Source organism: Ursus americanus, chromosome 9 (assembly GCF_024610735.1).
Source record: "Ursus americanus isolate L20-20 chromosome 9, mUrsAme1.1.p, whole genome shotgun sequence".
Taxonomy (NCBI): domain Eukaryota; kingdom Metazoa; phylum Chordata; class Mammalia; order Carnivora; family Ursidae; genus Ursus; species Ursus americanus.
In genome coordinates, this window is record NC_142135.1 from 74763229 (window position 1) to 74784135 (window position 20907).

General features: G+C 36.6%; 1 protein-coding gene across 3 annotated transcripts in view; it reads left to right on the top strand.

Moving 5' to 3' along the window:
- RB1CC1 (RB1 inducible coiled-coil 1) overlaps nucleotides 1–20907 on the top strand; it is a 90897-nt gene that overhangs the window by 43600 nt on the left and 26390 nt on the right. For all 3 annotated transcript variants that reach the window (XM_045789091.2, XM_045789092.2, XM_045789093.2), the window contains exons 9-15: nucleotides 6135–6319; nucleotides 6486–6672; nucleotides 6757–6838; nucleotides 7079–7140; nucleotides 8487–8590; nucleotides 9031–9157; nucleotides 9245–11145. In XM_045789091.2, coding sequence (XP_045645047.2) covers nucleotides 6135–6319; nucleotides 6486–6672; nucleotides 6757–6838; nucleotides 7079–7140; nucleotides 8487–8590; nucleotides 9031–9157; nucleotides 9245–11145 — 2648 coding nt within the window. The remainder of the gene's footprint in view (nucleotides 1–6134; nucleotides 6320–6485; nucleotides 6673–6756; nucleotides 6839–7078; nucleotides 7141–8486; nucleotides 8591–9030; nucleotides 9158–9244; nucleotides 11146–20907) is intronic.

Sequence of the window (20907 nt, forward strand, 5' to 3'; positions counted from 1 at the left end):
ATTTGGTTAAGCATCTGCCTTCGGCTCAGGTCATGATCCCAGGGTCTTGGAATCGAGTCCTATATTGGGATCCTTGCTCAGCGGGGAGCCTGCTTCTCCCTCTGCCTGCTGCTCCTCCTGTTCGTGCTCTCTCCCTCGCTCTCTCTGACAAATAAATCTTAAAAAAAAAAAAAAAAAACCCAGGAAATACGAAACTTAGGATAACACTTCTAGAGAGAATTTGTTTGCATGTGGTAGGGTCTGTCACAATCTTATATCATCTTAATCCAACCTCAGGGATTTAGGTGATGGGAAGTTGGTCTTCCAGTCCTTGTGATGGCCAGTCTACTTTTGTATACTCTTATTCCATAGGATAGAGCTTTTTGGGGTACTAATACAAAGTGTTTTCCATTGCGATTTCCTTTGGCTGGCACTGATCTCCAATTTTTTATTTCATAGCTCCTTGAGTGTCAGAAGGATTTTTTTTTTTTTTTTCTTAACTTTGGGCTCCTCTTTAGGAATCAGCACTTGTCTCTAGGGCAAATCATTCGTAGTTGCTTAACTGGCCTCCCTAGGTTTCCTCCTCCTAGATCCTGGCCCTTCTTCACTGCTTTCTTAGGTTTCTAGTAACTCATGCCACAGGAAGCTTGGTCTGCATTACCATTAAATTACAGTTTTCCATTACTTGAGACAGCTCTGAATTTCTGATTTTTTTGTTGTTTTTCCAGTGTCATTCTTTTTTAACCCTCAGTAGAATGAATCAAACATAATTTATTTAACCAGACTTCTTTTGATGGTCATTTAGGTTGCTCCCAGATTTTCTTCTTAAAAACATTGTTTTAATATCCCAGTACATCTCTATCTTTACGTGCATGTTCTAGTATTGCTTTAGGGACAATCTCCAATAATGGAATTGCTATACTAGGCTGTTTGTGCCTTTTAAATATTAATTAGTAATGTTATAATATACCCTACATAAAGGAAAAATAAGTCAACACTCCCAGTAATTAATGAGAAGAACAGTTTCCCTTATATCAGTATTTGCCATCTATTTCCTCTAAATTGTCATTTGCCAATTTTTTTATCCTTATGTTTCTGTAAGAATTTATTTTATATATAATCTGGATAATCCTTTGTCTGTTGTAAATAATACAGATGCTGTCTCCTTGTTGATAGTGTTATAAAGATTGTTACACAGAAATTTTAAATTATGATGTAATCAGATGTATTAGTCATTTTTTTGTTTTTAATTTTATGAACTCATCATTCCTTTAAAATCTCCAGATTTCTTTATAACTCTTTCTCTGATTGAATAAACTGGGACTTCCGGTTTTCTTATCTAGATAATCAGTTTTCTCTCTTCCTTTGCTCTCAAATCTCTTGGAGGGAGGGTGTGGGTGTGGGAGGGGGGTTTGGTATTTATTTCTTCTATAGTCAGGCAGCTATGATGAATGGTTTATATTTGGTTGCATTAAAAAAATGTGATGCTGATGTTCTCATCTGCATTGGATTCAGCAAATGGAGTTGTGTAATGCAAGGATGTCATTTTTCTGGAAGTGTAGTTGCTTGATGAAGGAGCTAATAGTACTTTTTTATTTTCTTTAAAAAATAGAGGAAGCATTTCTTGATTCTTTTTTGTTTGCTTCTATATTTTTGTTGGCTTTCCAGGGCTAACCCTTCCGGGGTTAAAAATTTAGTAGACATGTTCCTGTGAAAATTTCAAAACTAATTTTTGGCATCCTGTGATCATAGAAGTACCCTGTCTAACCATCTTCTTTCCCCCTAAGTTATTCCCATCTTTTGCTAATGTTTTAAGCTATAGTAGCTCATAGAATTTAATATTTAAAATATAATACTGTTACTTTTAAAAAATATGTTTTTCTGGGGCACCTGGGGTGGTTCAGTCGGTTAAGCGTCTGCCTTCAGCTCAGATCATGATCTCAGGATCCTGGGATTGAGCCCCTCAGCAGGGAGTCTGCTTCTCCCTCTCCCTCTGCTCCTTCCCCCAGCTCGTTCTCTCTCGTTCTCTCTCACTCTCTCAAATAAAATAAAATCTTTAAAAAATATGTTTTTCTTTGATACTGATATGTGAAGTAGTATAGTCCTTTTTGACATTGAGAGGCAATTCTCATTTAATTATTCCTCAGTGAATATTTTTTTGATGTTTCTACATACGTTTTAATATAAGTGTGTTACATATTCAGAACAAAAATAGACGCAGATCAAGGCACTAAGATCCATAGATGTCAGCTGGGCTTGCCTGAGTGAATGGCTTTGAGAGAAGTTGGCTATAATAAGATAATTATAAATCTGCTCATGAGAGACGAGGGATAACTTGTTTAAGTTAGGTGATATGTGGCTGTTGGAGCAGCTTTTCACTCCTGTATTTTTAGGTGTTTGGCTGCCAAGGGATGTATAGAGGCAAGGGTTTTAACTGAGACATGACTTCCACAGACAAGTTTACTCTGATTTTCGTCTTTATCGGATCAGATTTATTTCTTAGCATGTTGTATTTAGCCTATGTCATAATTATATTTAAGTGAATATGTGGGTTGTTTTTTTTTTTTTTTTTTTTTTTAATGAAATTCCTTCTTTAAGAATATAAGCTCCAGGGTGCCTGACTGGCTTAGTCCTAAAAGCACATGACTCTTGATCTTGTGGTCATGAGTTTGAGCCCCACGTTGGGTATAAAAATTGGGAAAGAAACAAAGAAAAGAACATAAGCTCCAAGAAGGTAGGATTCTAGTCTCTCTTCCTCACTGCCCAGTTTCACAGTGCCTTACAGTTTTCTGACCTGTAGTAAGTACACAGTCAGTACTTACAGAATGAGGGGCATCTGACTGGCTCAGTTGGTTATGGTCCGAGTCTTGATTTTGGCTCAGGTCATGATCTCAGGATCATGAAATTGAGCCCCATTTTGGGCTCCAAGCTGGGCATGAAGCCTGCTTAAGATTCTCTCTCTCTCCCTCTCCCCACCCCTTAAAAAGAAAAAAGAAAAAAAAATATATATATATATATATGTATATCAAGAATTTGAGTTAGTGTAGGGACACCTGGGTGGCTCAGTTGTTAAGCATCTGCCTTCAGCTCAGGGCATGATCCCAGTGTTCTGGGATCGAGCCCCACATTGGGCTCCTCCACTGGAAGCCTGCTTCTTCCTCTCCTGCTCCCCCTGCTTGTGTTCCCTCTCTCACTGGCTGTCTCTATCTGTCAAATAAATAAATAAAATCTTTAAAAAAAAAAAAGAATTTGAGTTAGTGTAGCCTTGAGTTTGTGAAATGTTTGACTTCCCCTTAGTGTGGTCTGGAATCTTTTACATTTCATTATTTACATATGTCTCATCTGTTAGTTTTGTTACAGCTAATATTTTTTTTCCATTGCAGATATTTTCTTTTTTTATCAGTATTTCCTTCAGAATGTGGTCAGTGAAAGTAGATAAATTCAGATTAATCTATTTGAGGAGTTGATTTTAGATTTTATATAAACACAATTTTGTCTAGTTCATTCTGGCTACATAGCAATTAAATCTTCTAACCACTCGTAAAAGGGAAAAGGGGCACCTGGGTACCTCAGTTGAGTGTACGACTCTTGATTTTTGCTCAGGTGATGATCTCAGGGTTGTGAGATCGAGCCCCTACATCAGACTCTGCACTGAGTGTGGACCCTGCTTAAGATTCGCTCTCTTGGGGGCTCCTGGGTGGCGCAGTCCTTAAGCGTCTGCCTTCGGCCCAGGGCGTGATCCCAGCGTTCTGGGATCGAGCCCTACATCAGTCTACTCTGCTAAGAGCCTGCTTCTTCCTCTCCCACTCCCCCTGCTTGTGTTCCCTCTCTCGCTGGCTGTCTCTCTGTCTGTCAAATAAATAAAATCTTTAAAAAAAAAAAAAAAAAGATTCTCCCTCTCCTTCCATCCCTCTGCTCCTCCCACCCTCACTTGCGCTCTCGCACTCTCTCAAAAAAAAAAAAAAAAGAGAGAGAGAAAGATGGGAGAAGACAATGGAAGGAGATTTATTGCCTAAATATATGATAAAGACCAGTTCAGGCAGCTTTAAGAGAGTAATTTTTTTTTAAACCACAGCACTTCTGAGGAGGTTTGTAGACCCTCCTACCTTATCTGACAGAGAAACTTAACCAGATCTGTGAAGCAATGTTAACCCTGGAGCCCTGAAAACTTATTCAGTATGTATTATTTCTCTAGTAATCTTTTTATCTTTAAAGATTATCAACAAAATAAGAAAATAGCAGGGAATCTGCTTCCTAAACCAAAAGTTTACAGAATACATCTTGAGGGGAGTTGTAAGTACTGAGTAACAAGTAGTTAAGATTTCTTTTGAGTGTTGTCATGATTATTTAATTCTTATTAGATAACCTAGTGAAATTCAGAATTAGGATGTGGTATAGTTTAAGTTCTGCCTTCCATCTTCACTCAGTCAGTTATGTAATTTTCTTTTAAACTCATACATCATGTAGTTATCAATCCTTACACATAAAAAATATTAATACTAAATGACATCGGGGATTTTTCTACTTTTTAAACTTTTTTTATTGAAACATAATTGACATACAGTGTTACATTAGTTTTAGGTCTACAGCATAGTGACTGGTCAATTTTAGACATTACTCATTACTCAACCATAAATGTAATCACCATCTGTCACCATTAAACATTATCATAGTATTGTTGACTATATTCCCTATGCTGTACTTTTCATTCCTATGACTTATTTTAAGAAGCTTGTACTTCTTAGGGATTTGTCTACTTAGGCTAAATATTATACTAAGGGTGGTTTAACAAATATAGAATTTATTTTATTGAAAGCAGATTTACATTTTTTTTCTTTTGGCAATATTTGGATGTATGTGCTTTTGGTGTCAGGAAATTCCTTATTAATGTTTTGGAATTTAGTTTGGGCAATTGATTATGTGTTTCTCTTGGATTCAGTAAAAAGTAGTGGAAAATCTATTAAGATTTTAACACAATTGATAAAAGCAGTAAGTTGTTTTTAAATTCAGAGAAAATATAGCCACAGTAGAGCATATAGCATATTGAAAGGGAAGTAAAATATAAAATTCCTATTGAAATTGTCTTATTTTCAGATATTAAATGATTTTGACTTTAATACATGTCATTTAAGTTTAAATATTTTTTTGGAATTTAGAAAGACATGAAACAGAAAGGAGAGAGAGAACTACCAAAAAGTTAGAAGACATGCTATTGCTGGCCATATTGTTAAGTTCCTAGAAAGATAATTATTTACAGTAGCAAGTATGGCAGTCAGATGGACATGCAAATTATAAAACTTCTATAACACAATAACTGTTTAGTAAACAAAGTAGGAGAAAGAACCTATAAATACAATAAAAATACTTAGTAATAACCTCATCAAAATGTCTTTGGACCTTTTTTTAAGTGTTCGCTGTTCTTTTTTTTTTTTTTTTTATGTTTTCTACACACAGCCACCTTATTTTAAATATGGTAGATCTGTCTAAATTAATTTATAGCCTGAACACAGTCCCTGCTTAGCGGAATGATTCAGAATTCACCTATGAAAATAAATGAGTTAGGACAGCTAAGAAAAAATATAATCGTTATTTTTCCTACCAAATAATAAAATGTATTGTAAAATTACACATTTAAGTTATTCTAATATGAGCACTGATATATGTATATAGTGGAACAAAATATAGTCCAGAAATACTGGAGAGAGGAATGACTTCTTAATAAAAAGTGCAGTCAGTTGATTGTTATTCATTTGGGGAAGGGTACAAAATAATATTGAATATTTTTGGTTAGATTAAGTCAGTTATTTCATGGCTTAAAATCAATGACCATATTTTATTTAATGTCACATGCTCTGACTGACCCATGGTGTAGTAGGAGTCTAGACACATAGGTTCTAGTTCTAATTTGACTATTAATTGTGTCCTTGGATAAATTACTCTGTCTTCCCAGTTGGTTTCTTCCCCCCCCCCAACATGAACATATCTACATTCAGGATAGTAGATTTTAAAATCTTCATTGAAACCAGGGTTACTGGGGACCATTCATTTTACTTCACGAAGAACAGTTCATGTTTAACAAAGATTTTCCTCTTAAATGAATGTTGATGTCTTACATGAAACAAAGTTAATTTCTTTTAAAATATTTTCTCTCAAAGGGATTTTTAGCTAATCAGATGAGAGCTGAAAACTTGAAGGATGCATCTGTCTTACCTGATCTGTGCCTGAGTCATGCAAATCAGTTGATGATTATGTTGCAAAATCATAGAAAACTGTTGGATATTAAACAGAAGTGTACCACTGCCAAACAAGAACTAGCAAATAACCTACATGTCAGACTGAAGTAAGTGATTCTCTTACATCTAATTTTGGATGTTTAGAAGTGATTTTTTAAATTTCTGCCAAGTATTGGAGTCATTTTCTCTTATCATTATACTGAAATACTTGTTTGGTTGATTAATTTGGGATTAGATTATTTTTATAGTTTGTGTCTCAATTTTATTCTGTAGGTGGTGTTGCTTTGTAATGCTTCATGCTGATCAAGATGGAGAGAAATTGCAAGCTTTGCTCCGCCTCGTAATAGAACTGTTAGAAAGAGTCAAAATTGTTGAAGCTCTTAGTACAGTTCCTCAGATGTACTGCTTAGCTGTTGTTGAGGTTGTAAGGAGAAAAATGTTCATAAAACACTACAGGGAGGTATGCAAGTTGAATTCTCTTTTCATTGTGGATAAGCCTTAATGAATTGGTGTGTGATATTAATGTAAGCTTTCCTCCTCTTAGTGGGCTGGTGCTTTAGTCAAAGATGGAAAGCGATTATATGAAGCTGAAAAGTCAAAAAGGGAATCCTTTGGGAAGTTATTTAGTAAGTGTTCTTTTATTTTTAATGAAAAAAGCTGTAGATATGAATGTGTTCTTAAATAGCATGTATGTGATATTTACCATTGAAATCTGGAGAAACATTCCTTTTAAGGTCTGTAGAGTTGAATCCATTGTTAAAATTTAAATATGAAAAATTGTTAATTTGTTTTTCAAAAACCAGAGATTTTTTTCCCTCTGAAATATAAAGTTATAAAATAACCATATTGTTAATTTCTTTACACAGGGAAGTCCTTTTTAAGAAATCGTCTATTTAGGGGATTGGACTCCTGGCCCTCATCCTTTTGTGTATGTATTAATTGTCTAACCATGAGTAAATTTTGTATGTGTTCAAACCTTACTTCAGAACCTTATTTTCAGAAGCATATAGAATTTTTTTTATTAACATTAAAAATATTTTTGGTTTTAAAAGCCAGTTGTCATGAAACTTTATTAAAGTATATTCATAGTTTTTGATCAAGAGTTTTCATAACACAGGAGGATAAGCCACATTACTCTGTTAAACTGTTGATTGGTAGGAGTAGATTTTATTTTGTCTTTGTCCTTCACCCTTCTCTCATTCTCTTTATCTTTACCCTCCTTCTTTCTCTCCACCTCCCTGTCCTTTCTTTTCCTTTTGTCCTCTCCCCATTTCATTTTCTTCACCACTACCCACCCTCATTTTATTCAGGTGTTTACAAATCAGAATAAGATGACTCTTCAGGTGGCCTTCGTTGAAACCCTGAAAAATAAGTTGTGTTTTTAAACCAGGATTACTGGGGACCATTCATTTTATTTCACAAAAAAAATGATTCCACGGGTCAAAGAAGTTTGGGAAATGCTATAGGTTTTTTGTTTGTTTTCTCTTCAGATGCACTGCTTAGCTATTAAACATGTTTCTGTACTGCAGGATTTCTTAGGCCATAAATGTATGTATTTTTTAACATCTAAGAATGAGCAATGTAATAGGGTTTCCCACACTCATTTATCTAGGACCCCTGTTTAATGAAGAGCATCTTGACATCTCTAAATCTGCTTCGGTAATGATTGAAACAATTGGTGTTACTTTAAAAGTTCTGTTTCTTGGCAATATTACAGAGAAATGGTAGGAATTACCAGGTAATTTTTTTTTAAGAAGCCGAAATTGACTAAGATTTTGTATTTTTTAAAATAATGAGAAGATCAGGTGAAAGGCAAGGAAGGACCTGTTACATAGGAAAAAACTTTTTGCCATATTAAAACAACAAGGCATCCTAATAACTGATAGGAATAGACAAAGGGCTAAGACTAGAGAGATTTTCATGGTCATGTTATAAGTTAAAGAAAAATTTAAGAATAGCCTATGTGCTGGTGAAAAATGGGTTCCTTTAATGTTGACTGGATACTACTCCATTTTTAAAAAGCTGATGAGAAAGAGAGGAACAAGTCACATCAGTTGATCACCAACAGCTGTGGTTCCCAGTCATTTACAACTCAGAAAAATAGTATGCCATGTTGGTCATTTTTATTTTATTCTGTTTCTTACATGTCAGTAAATTACTTGTAGCATTTTTGCTTCTTTGTTATATTGAAATTAGTTATAGTAAAAAAGGATTTATAAATTTGTCCTGTATGTTTTTTGGGTTTTTTTGTTTGTTTGTTTGTTTTTGGTACAGACACAGAAGCCTCGAAAGTTTGACTGTGAACTTCCAGATATTTCATTAAAAGATTTACAGTTTCTTCAGTCATTTTGTCCTTCAGAAGTTCAGCCACTCCTCAGGTAAATATCATTAGTATTTTTTACTTTAGTTACCATCGTAAAAGGTTTCATTATTTTGGAGCTGTGGAAAGTAGCACCAATAATCTCAGGAGATGCCAGAATATAGAAATATTTTATGATAGACTGACTTTCCTATGCTGCTTTAGGAAATTTCTAGGGAATATGCAAATGATCAGAAAATGAAGATAAAGGAAATTAGTGCCTTACATGTAATTAATTTTTTTCTGGTGGTTACTCTGATTTTTTTGTATACTGTGGGAGATTTTTAATTCATCACTGTAATGATTACGTCTTAGGCCTCTTAAGCTATTTCTGATGTTGACTGAAAGGGGATGATAATGTACTATAGGTTTTTTTGACATAGATCGAAATATTTCATTGTAGGTATCCATCTTTTCATTGTGAAATCACAAATCTCATTTGGTTGCATTCTGTTTCAGGGTCCCCTTACTTTGTGATTTTGAACCTCTACACCAGCATGTACTTGCTCTACATAATTTGGTAAAAGCAGCACAAAGTTTGGATGAAATGTCACAGACCATTACAGATCTACTGACTGAACAAAAGGCAAATTAAGTTCTTTTAGGTGGTTTGTTTCATTAGTGTAAAATGTTTGTTGCTGCAACTCTGTAAGCCTATCCCTCTCTTCTCCAGGCATCCATGAGTCAGACATCCCCACAGTCGGCTTCCTCACCAAGGATAGAAAGTGCAACAGGAATTGCAACTACTACCTCACCGAGAACTCCTCCGCCACTCACTGTTCAGGATCCCTTATGTCCTGCAGTATGTCCCTTAGAAGAATTATCTCCAGATAGCATTGATGCACATACATTTGATTTTGAAACTATCCCCCATCCAAACATAGAACAGACTATTCACCAGGTTTCATTAGACTTGGATTCATTAGCAGAAAGTCCTGAATCAGATTTTATGTCTGCTGTAAATGAGTTTGTAATAGAAGAAAATTTGTCATCTCCTAATCCTATTAGTGATCCACAGAGTCCGGAAATGATGGTGGAATCACTCTATTCATCTGTTATCAATGCAATAGACAGTAGACGGATGCAGGATACAAATGTATGTGGTAAAGAGGATTTAGGAGATCATACTTCTCTAAATGTCCAATTGGAAAAATGTCGAGTTGTTGCCCAAGACTCGCATTTCAGTATACAGACCATCAAGGAAGACCTTTGCCACTTGAGAACATTTGTACAGAAAGAACAGTGTGACTTCTCAAATTCTTTAAAATGTACAGCATTAGAAATAAGAAATATTATTGAAAAAGTAAAATGTTGTGTGGAAATAACACTAAATGAAAAACATCAAAAAGAACTGCAGTCTTTAAAAAGTGAATATGAAGGCAAACTTGATGCATTAGTAAAGGAAAGTGAAGAAAATGAAAACAAAATTAAAAAGCTGAAAGGAGACTTGGTGTGCCTTGAGGAGGTTTTACAAAATAAAGATAATGAATTTGCTTTGGTTAAGCATGAAAAGGAAGCTGTCATCTGCTTGCAAAATGAAAAGGATCAGAAATTGTTAGAGATGGAAAATATAATGCACACTCAAAATTGTGAAATTAATGAACTGAAACAATCACGAGAGATAGTGTTAGAAGACTTAAAGAAGCTCCATGTTGAAAATGTTGAGAAGATGCAGTTGTTGCGGACAGAACTTCAGTGCTTAGAGCAAAGTCATCTAAAGGAGTTAGAGGATGCTCTGCATGTCAGGCACACACAGGAGTTTGAGAAAGTTATAACAGACCACAGAGTGTCTTTGGAGAAATTAAAAAAGGAAAATCAACAGCGAATCGATCAGATACAAGAGTCTCACGCCACAGTTATCCAGGAAAAAGAACAACAGCTAGAGGAATTAAAACTCAAGGTTTCAGATTTGTCAGACATGAGATGTAAGTTAGAGGTTGAACTTGCGTTGAAGGAAGCAGAAACTGATGAAATAAAAATTTTGCTGGAAGAAAGCAGAGCCCAGCAGAAGGAGACCTTAAAATCTCTCCTTGAACAAGAGACAGAAAATTTGAGAACAGAGATAAGTAAACTAAACCAAAAGATTCAGGATAATAATGAAAACTATCAGGTGGGCTTGGCAGAACTAAGAACTTTAATGACAATTGAAAAAGATCAGTGCATTTCGGAGTTAATTAGTAGACATGAAGAAGAATCTGATATTCTTAAAGCTGAATTAAACAAAGTAACGTCATTGCATCACCAAGCATTTGAAATAGAAAAAAACCTGAAAGGAGAAATAGCTGAACTGCAGAGTAAATTGGATGCAGAATTGAGTGCTCTTGAAAAACAAAAAGATGAAAAACTCATCCAACAGGAAGAGAAGTATGAAGCTACTATCCAGAAACTTGAGAAAGACAAAGAGGAACTTGTCATGAGCCAGGAACAAGACAGAGAACAGTTAATTCAGAAGCTTAATTTTGAAAAAGAAGCAGCTATTCAGACTGCCCTAGAAGAGTTTAAATTGGAGAGAGAAACTGTTGAGAAAGAGTTACTAGAAAAAGTTAAACATCTTGAGAATCAAATAGCAAAAAGGTAAGAATTACTTTAAAAGTCTGTAATCATAAAATTAAAATACTGGTGATTCAAATTTTAATTGTGTATGTAATCACAGTACATTGATTTACTTACTTAGGCCAATATAGTAATTGGTATTTTTATAAAGTAAAATATTTTACTTTGTAGTCAGTGTTTCTTTCAAACATTTAAAAAATAACAGACCACATAAGCTCATTAGTGGCTTTAAAAATGGATGAGTTTCTTAGATTTCCAGAGAAATGATATTTTGAAAATTTCAAATGTCTTTCAGGCTTTCTTCCTTTTTTAATTCATTAATTTCCTTCTTTTGGTCTATTTGAAGTTTTTACCTAATTTCTTCTGTTGAAATTACTTTTTACCATTCTTTTTAAAAATTGCATATATATGAAAGATAACAGTTTCATCTGAGCAGTGCTTACTTTTTAATTAAAGAGTAAATTCTAAATTGGGGCTGAATGTTTCATCACTGTTATTTCCTTGATATTACAATTTTAGTTATTCCCTCAGTGGCTCAAAAGATAATGTTTTTAAATTCCGGGTTTTATACAGTGGTGGGTCTTTTTTTTTCTTTTTTTTGCATTTTAAATATTGTGGCTGTCTGATGTTACTACCTTTTGATCAGCGTTTCTGTTCTTTAAGCTTCAGTAAGGGGTTTTATGGCCTAATGAACAACTTCTAGAACATTATCAATTTGTTCTGTCATTAATTCTTCTGAGTGAATTATTTATAGGTTTGTATACCTTGTATTTTAACCTGTTTCTTGCTTTCTCACTTTTATAATCTCTTGTGATAGACTCTCTGCCGTGTAATATTTGTATAGTATTCAGTTAAACCTCCCACTCAGTTTTGAAGACATGAACTCTTTATGTATTCTGGGGGGATTGGAGGGTTTAATACAGGAATTAGGGCCTGCACAAATGTTTACAAAGCTGGGGGGAGCTAAGGTCAAGGGAATGATTTCTGAAAACCAGGAAAACTCTGGGTGAAATATCAGGAAAACAGATGCTGAAGTACCCACGAAAGCTGAGAATTATTCATGGCTCACTGCAAAGCTGCTGTAGCAATCAAGAATCTGTTCAAAGTCCCAGTAATGTGGCTCAGTCTGCAAGTTCTCAGTTACTTGACAGGAAGCTCCTGTGAAATTTCATCTGGGTGCACCTAGCTTTAGGGAGTAAGCCTGGACTGCTTTTCTGCTTTCCTTATCTTGTGCATATTCTTTTTATTGGCAAACTTGCAGTTAGAAGGGGATTCTGGAAAATAAAGCATCTCTGTAGTACAGTGCGGATGAGATTCTAGAAGAGGGATGAGAGCAGTGGCTGGATGATGACAGTCCAGCACTGTATATACCCTCCCCCATTTCCGACTCAGGGGTCTCTCAAGTCTGTTTTACCCATATTGAACTTCAAAATAAGGACACTTAAAATGCCTTGTTTCTGTTGGACATGAGTCAGCTTATGTCTCTCATATCTCCTCAGTTAGCCTCTCCCTCTTCCAAAGGTGAGACTCAAACTAATGTCATTATAGCTATCCTTGAACTCTGTTCATTTATCTTTCTTTCTTTTTTTTTTTTTTAAGATTTTATTTATTCAACAGAGATAGAGACAGCCAGCGAGAGAGGGAACACAAGCAGGGGGAGTGGGAGAGGAAGAAGCAGGCTCATAGCGGAGGAGCCTGATGTGGGGCTCAATCCCATAACACCGGGATCACGCCCTGAGCCGAAGGCAGACGCTTAACCGCTGTGCCACCCAGGTGCCCCTTCATTTATCTTTCTGCACAGACACAATATCTCTTTGATATTCCTTAGGTTAAATACTGAAATATAGGGTTAATTACAATTGTCACAACACTTACTACATACTAAGATACTGAGAGAAGGGGATAAAGATAAATTCATCCATATGCATAGGCTTAATTGTGGTAGTCTTTATTTCTGTAACTAGTTTCATAACCCTAGTAGGTATTTACAGCTTCCTTCTATTTTTTACCTTAGACATTACCTCAGCTGATTTTACTTGACCTGAAGAGACTGCCAATAATGATTCCTCCTATAATACATTTGCTGTAGTTTCTCATTTGACTGTTTATCAATGGACGTGGCAGTGCAAGAGACACCCTAGAAAAGCTTCTGACTTCGGGGCATATTCCTCTGACTTACTGTGTAGGAACAACTGTTTCTCATTGATAGCTAAGTTATATAAATACATACTGCAGCTTCCTTCTTTGTGTGTTGATTCAGTGCTGAGATGAGCCCTGGGTATCTTTGTGGTAGCTTAAGCTTCCAGGTGAGTGGGACCCTGGTTGTATCTCCTGGTAAAGGAATTCTTTTCGGGGAAACTGAACTGGCACAGTCCAAAATTGTAGGGAAGAGAAGTAGAATTTTTGCTTTTGGCTCATTGAAATAATAGAGTAGTTATTCCAGTTTTTTTTTTCTTTTTTCAAATTTTTATTTAAATCCTCATTAGTTAACATGTGTTATTTCAATTTTTATCCTTGGTTCTCCAACCTACATATTCTAACTGGGAGAATTAGTTTCACATAGTAGTATCTGGTTAGGGCATGTACTGCATTCTTTACCCTAGCCATTCAAAATGACAGGGTGCCTGAGTGGCTCAGTCATTTAAGTGTCTGACTCTTGATTTCAGCTCAGGCCTTGCCCCTGACCATTTCTCCTCCTAGTAATTCCAAGTATACTGCTTGACATATTGCCACTAGGAAGATAGCCCTTCACTGTTGTTCTTTAGAGCCACTCCTCGGTGGGGCTCTAATACCTCAACTGTACTTTTGAGTAGTGTCAGTATATTTTGCAGAATCATGATGAAACCAGGCCTGCCAGTTTTTTTCACTCATACTCAATATCAGAGTCGTGATGGGAAGAAAGGAGGCAATGTAGCAGGAGAAAGCATCTTGGGAACCTGAATCTCTTGATCTATTTGTACCATACTTGTGCCATATTTTGTTGGGTCTCATGTATGCCACATCTAGCTTGTGATGGAATATTGCTGTGTATACCCAACTTTATGGTTTGATGGCTTAGACAACATTCACTTTATGATGGGCAGCTCAGGACTCATGGTAGCTTGGGAGACTGTGGTCAGTCTTTCAATCTCTGCAGACCCAGTAGCAAGCCATAACTGCTTTACAACAGGAAAATAGTTATGCATTTCAAAATTCCAAGGGTTTTAACTATGATTCTCCTGTAGGACTTGTCAAAAATTCTATACAGTATTCATTTCTGCTACAGACACTTCAAGCATATTCTGGGAAGTGTGGCTCAGGGGGCAGAGCTATTTGCATGTTGTTCTGGGCCTTACATAGAACAGGGAGTTATTTCATAAATGAGTCAGAGCAGCATTCCCAAGTGTACTATGTATATTGCCTCCAAAATTCAGAGATGCTCACCTACAAGCAGCTTGTCCCTTCACTTTAGAGGGGACATCTCATATGACTGGACACTTAGAAATTTCACTGTGCTGACAAACTCCTGAATTTTCGTGGTTTTTATTGCTCATCCTCTGGGACTCATGTGTCTTGCCCTGATAGCTGAGGTAGTTGCTACTTCCTGTTTACTCGGCCTAACAAGCATAAATGCCCTAAATATATTAGATTCGTATGATACCTTTTTTTTCCCCTTTTCCCCCCTCTCTCAGATTGGTATTGATATCTTGAGGAATAGCAAGAAGAGCAGTATCCCTGCCAACTAGATTTTAACAGAGAACTAGAGAACTGGTATAATCCAGAAATAAGACATTGGAAATGTGTTGCTGTTGCTGTAGGTAAAATCTAACTGTTGCTTGTGGTCTGTACTAGGGTTTGACAGACTGGCCTGTGGGAATCCAGCTTACTACTTGTTTTTGTAAACACATCTCTGTTGGAATACACAGATGCCCTTTCCTTTATCTATCTGTCGCCTGTGGTTGCTTTTGGAAGAATTGAGTAGGTGTGACAGATCATCACACTAACTAACACGTTTACTCTTCTTCCCTTTACAAAATGTTTGTCAGCCTCTAGTATATACTTATAGCTATGAAGAGGGAAGAAATCGCTAAGTCACTAGCTCCGTGTCAGGCAGTAGTGGCCTTGTTGATTTACTCCAGCAAAGAGGTCATATGTGAAATAACAGTTTTCTTGGAGTCACTACCTGATTAAATTTATGAGACTCCATTGCTTATTTTTGTATGTTTCCTACAGGACATATACTTAAGTTGAATAAGAAGTTATAGAAATTGCCCTTACATCATGTGAAATGAGAAACTGTTTTAGAGACTTTACTTGGTTTTTTTTACCATAATAGTTCCTCATTCCATGAGTGAGGAACCAATAAGGAGTCTCCCACAGTTGCTTCTATGTGTATTCCACTAGAGATTCTATAGGTAAGGATGTATTGTATTACTTGTCTATGGTAAAGGACCCACTGGACCCAAACTCCATTTATCACGTGGCTATCAGTAATCTCCTGGTGGACCACAGTAGCCTTAGAGCCCCCTTAGAGCCTGTATTCGTTTGTCCCCCAAAAGTTGGTTAATTACTTTTCCAGAATACACACTCAGCCTGAGCAGTGGGCACAGTTCCCTATGCTAAAGACTATAAAGAAGACAACATTATAAAACTTGGACACTGTAGTTGGTGACTGACTCAGAGCTTGGGATTAGGTGAGGGGTGGTGACTCTCTTTATTTAAATTAGCTCTCTGCGCACTAGATATTGAGGTTTTAAAAAACAGTTTTTAAAAAAAAGTTTTAGGAGCACCTGGGTAGCGCAGTCGTTAAGCGTCTGCCTTCGGCTCAGGGTGTGATCCCAGTGTTCCGGGATCGCGCCCCACATCGGGCTCCTCCGCTGGGAGACTGCTTCTTTCCCTCCCACTCCCCTGCTGTGTTCCCTCTCTCACTAGCTGTCTCTTTGTCACATAAATAAATAAAATCTTTAAAAAAAAAAGTTTTAATAATCCTTTATCATCCCATTCTGTTATGGCCCTGTGGTTAGCCAGTGCCAAAGATTTTTCTGGGTTATACCTTCTGATTGCTGCTCTGGATCTGCTGCCTGTAATAATACCACATCATGTCTCTGGTTAAGTGCCACTAATTGGCCTCTACCACTCCAGAATCCTGTCATTCCCATTTAATTCACTGAATTTCAGTGATTTCATCTCCCTCTGCTATCCCTGTCCTACAGAGCTTTCCGAAGTTGAATTTCTTAAAGCCTTGGTGAAGGGCATATTCTTTGGATCCTCCCGGGATATAAATAATAAATATCTTCCACTATGCCTATCACCATCATTCTTTGGATGCATTCCTCAAGACCAAGGATCCAGTAAATGTGTTCTTTAAAAAACTATTTTCTAAAATGAAAATAAGTGAGAAGAGTGCCATTTGTTTTATATATTTGCAGATCTCTTTAATGTTTGGCTTAATGGATTCTTGTATTTGCTTCTGCATCAAGTCTATTGCAATATCTTTTGATTAATGTATGATAAAAATTCAGCCTTTCACTTACATGTAATTAGAAAAAAGGAATATTTCAATAACTTTTTCATATACTTGTTGATGTTTCCTTGATACTAAATCAAAATCCAACAAATGATAATTTCTTAAACATTAGTTTCAGTATGGAATATGAAACTGCCAAATGGATTTTTTTCATGCTGTTTATGCTAATATCTGTTGAACTGTCTTGAACTTTGAGTGGCTGTTTTACTCATGCATAATTCTGTAGCACAACAAATTGGCCATTTGAAAAACACTAGTTCACTGAGTTATGCAGATCTGGTAAGTCCTGACATATTTTATTGACAGAAAAATCAGATGTGTTAATATACCTACCAATTTTATGAGAAAGATCTTAAGTACTGGAAAACTCTCAAACTCATAGTGGCAGTTACAAGTTTTCTAATTTTTTTTTTTTGTTTGGTGTTTTGGGTTTTGTTTTTAAGTAATTTCTGTGCCCAGTGTGAGGCTTGAACTCATGACCTTGAGATCAAGAATCACATGCTCTACTGACAAGTCGGCCAGGTGCCTCAGGTTTTCTAAAATTTTAATTTATTTTTAGAGAGTCACTTTTTACCATTGGTAACAAATTCTGTCACTTGTTCATTGAAGTAACAAGCTCACATTGGTCATTTTTGAGAAAGTGTCTGTTAAAAACCCAAATCCAAATAACCAAGGATTGTCATTTTTCAAATAGAAATAGTAGAGCATAGGGACGCCTGGGTGGTTCAGTCGTTAAGTGGCTGCCGTCGGCTCAGGGAGTGGTCCCGGATTCATGGGATCAAGCGCAGCATTGGGCTTCCTCTCGCACTCCCCCTTCTTGTGTCCCCCCTCTCGCTGGCTGTCTCTCTCTGTCAAATAAATAAAATCGGAAGGAAGGAAGGAAAAGAAAAGAAAAGAAAAAGGAAAAGAAAGAACGAAAGAAAAAAAGAAAGAAAAGAGGGAAAGGAGGGAGGGAGGAAGGAAGGAAAGAGAGAAAGAAAGGAAAGAAAGAAGAGAGAGGGAGGGAGAAAGAAAAGGAAAGGAAAAGGAGAAAGGGAGGGAGAAAGAAAGAAAAAGAAAAAAATAGAGCGTGAAAAAAGTAGCAAATTCAGCACACAGCAAAGCAATTATACAAGTACTTTTCTGTGAGACAAACGAAGTTCTTTATATGTACTCATTTCATCACTGAATACTGAAAAGGTGCATACTCAGTGGTAAAAATAGCAATTCTTACTACATCATGGATATTCCAAAATAAACCTGCCTTCTTCTTTTCCACTTTGAGTACCTTGATGTAAAGAAACAATGACTGAAAGTATGGTTTGGCACTATCATCTTTAATTTATGTTAAGGTGTCAGCTATTTTAGCATCTGTGCAAATGTCAACAAGGTGTAAGAGGCAAATACCTTAGTATTATTATGAAAATAGTTTTGGTCTTACTGATCCCTTGAAAGTGTTTCTAGTCTTACCCCCAGGGTTCTGTGGATCACACTTTGAGAATCATTGATAACAGAGACTGGTTGGCAAACTGTGTGTGAAGGGCCACATTGTAAATATTTTAGGCTTTGTCAGTGATATGGTTTCTATCTATGCTACTCAACTAGCAAGAGAGAAATGAGACAATATAAATGATTGGGTGTGGCTGTGTTGCATTAAAACTTTCAACACCAACAGGTAAAGGCTGGATCTGGCCTGTAGGCCATTGTTTTCCTGCGTGTGGTCTAGAATCTCATCTTTGCATCTTATTTTCTTTTAAAGTTGGCCATTAGATCCAGGTTTCAGGCAGTAAATCTAGCAAACTGTGAACATTGAATCTAGAGTCTCTGATTATTGTATCCATACAGATAATATTGGCCCAAGTTACCATTATGTTTGCCTTTCCTTTCCTAACTCTAAATGGATTTGTCCCCATACGTATTTCCTATATTGCTACCAGAATAAATAGAAAATTTTGCCGTTGCAATTCCTCCTTGGTTAGATTTTCAACTCCCCTGGGATCTGGGGATTTGAAAGTAGAGCTGGGTTGGGAGTAATTAAATAGTTAGGGGAGCCAGTTAAGAAGGATCAGTTTGTTGAGATGGGAACCACAGGCAAGGTGACACTAATCTTTTCAGATGAGGGAGTAAAGGCTGCTACTGCTGTCAAGGAAGGCTTAGGCAGGGACAGCTGTGGCATTTCTAAAACCTTGCCACCTTTAGTCACCTGATGCACACAGCTATAGGTATCAGCTGTTCTGCCATGGAATGCCCTAATTTTCCAGAGTTCCATGTTGCACTGACAGTGAGGTCATTACTGCCTTTACATCGAAGCAGATCAGAGAATCAATTCCAGATTCCTGTCTTTATGCTTTTCCCCCAAGGATCATATTTGTATCTGTCAGGATTGATTATAGAAAACAGAATCTCTCTTAAATACTCCAGGATTAAAGGATTTAATACTAGGATTAGAACTTCTGTGAGTTTGGGGAAACCTAAGGGACATTGTAAAGGAGTTGCTCCCAGACCTGGAAATCTGGAGGTTCAAAGCTGTCTGAAGCACCAAAAGTGGGGGGCTAATCGGAAAATTTCCACAGTTTCTTGGAGACGCCCAATTGTATACTGTGACACCAGTGCAGGTAGTTCACTTGGAAACCCCTCACGAACTTAACAGCCCACATAGCTGGTCGTAGCCACTTCTACAAAATGACAAACTCTCTCTTTCTCTTAGCATTCCAGATCTTGTGTGGGTATCTTTCATTGGCAAACTTCAACTAAGAACTTATTGGGAAGGGGCTTCTGGGCAATATAGTTCTAGGCTTCTCTGTCATGCAGAAGAAACACTTGAAAAAGAATGAGGAAATCTTTGAGAAGAAATGACGCAGAGGTGAAGACATGGTCCAGCACACCTCCCTGCTTACCACCACTTGGCTGGTTGTGCATATGCCAGAAGCAGCATGGAGAGACCAACTGCGCAGAAGCATCAGCAAGATATAAATAAGAATATTAATTGTATCCGTAATGTTAAAGAACTCCCACAAGTCAGTTAGGGTATTCATTAGAAAAATGGACAGTCAGATCAATGAAGAAATACAAATAACCAATATGTGAATAGCTTTTCAGTCCACCTGGGATTAAGGAAATGCAAAATTAAAGTAAGATACATTTTTTCCTATATAACTGGGAAAAATTAAATCGGTAGTATACATTATTTTTAAGAGGGGAAGGGGCTTTCTCATACACCTGAGTACAAAGAAAATGAGTCCAGTGTGTGTGTGTGTGTGTGTGTGTGTGTGTGTGTGTGTTGTTTGCAAATCTACCTACTACACTATTCATAGCTGTGCCTCCATGGAGTAGTTGATGTAGATCGGGGTGAGTACAGGAGGAGCATTTCAGTTTTATAATTTTAATCTCAAAAACGTTTTAAAAAACCCACAAAAAACCAGTATTTGTTTACTATGCCTTAATCTAATATAATTAATGATAGGAGATAGTTCATGCATCATGATGGTCTAGTTTGTATTCAATGCAGATTTTCTAGTTCCTAGAAATGTTGGGTATAATAGAATCTTTTCTGCTAGCATACACTAATTTATTAATGGTGGAGTAACCTATTAACCAGATAAGATTTATATCAGGTTCTTTGTAAGGGCATGGAAATTTCCAACTGATAACAAATGTATTTGCTTCCTTCAGTTCTAATTTCCAGGCCTATTAGGGTATTAACATAAGACAGGATTATGTAAATTTAGATTAAGGGGAGCAACCTGTATTGATAAATTTCTTAGGTTTCTATGCCAGCATTGCTAGGTCAAATAATATTCTTAATTATTGAGATACTGTAACCTTTTCTTCATGCATGCCTTCCCTCCCACCCAGCACACAACGTATCTCTTTGCTCCCCAAAGAAAGTAAGGCCATGGTGCTATAAAAAACAAAACTTAACTCTACCCGTTGCTACGGTTAATTCCCCTTGATGACAGAGCCATTTGAGGTCATAGAGTAGTGTAAAATACAACAGAATGATGTGGCTAACAGTTCCCTGGGGCCTTTTCTAATGGGAGCCTCAAACAATGTGACATAGCATATATAACCACAAGAAATCCCTGTGCCCAACACAGTATGATTACTGGTTGTTCTTTGTGTCTTAAGCTCTCCTTTATTTGCTTTTGCTACCAAAAGACTTTTACCCTATGAGTCAGCATATACCTAATCATTTAATGTGCTCATTCTGGGTATTTGGAATGATTGTGTATTTACAAAGATACAATCAAAGATACATTGTTATGTGCCTAGAATATCTTTTCCCCTACCTGCCTCAT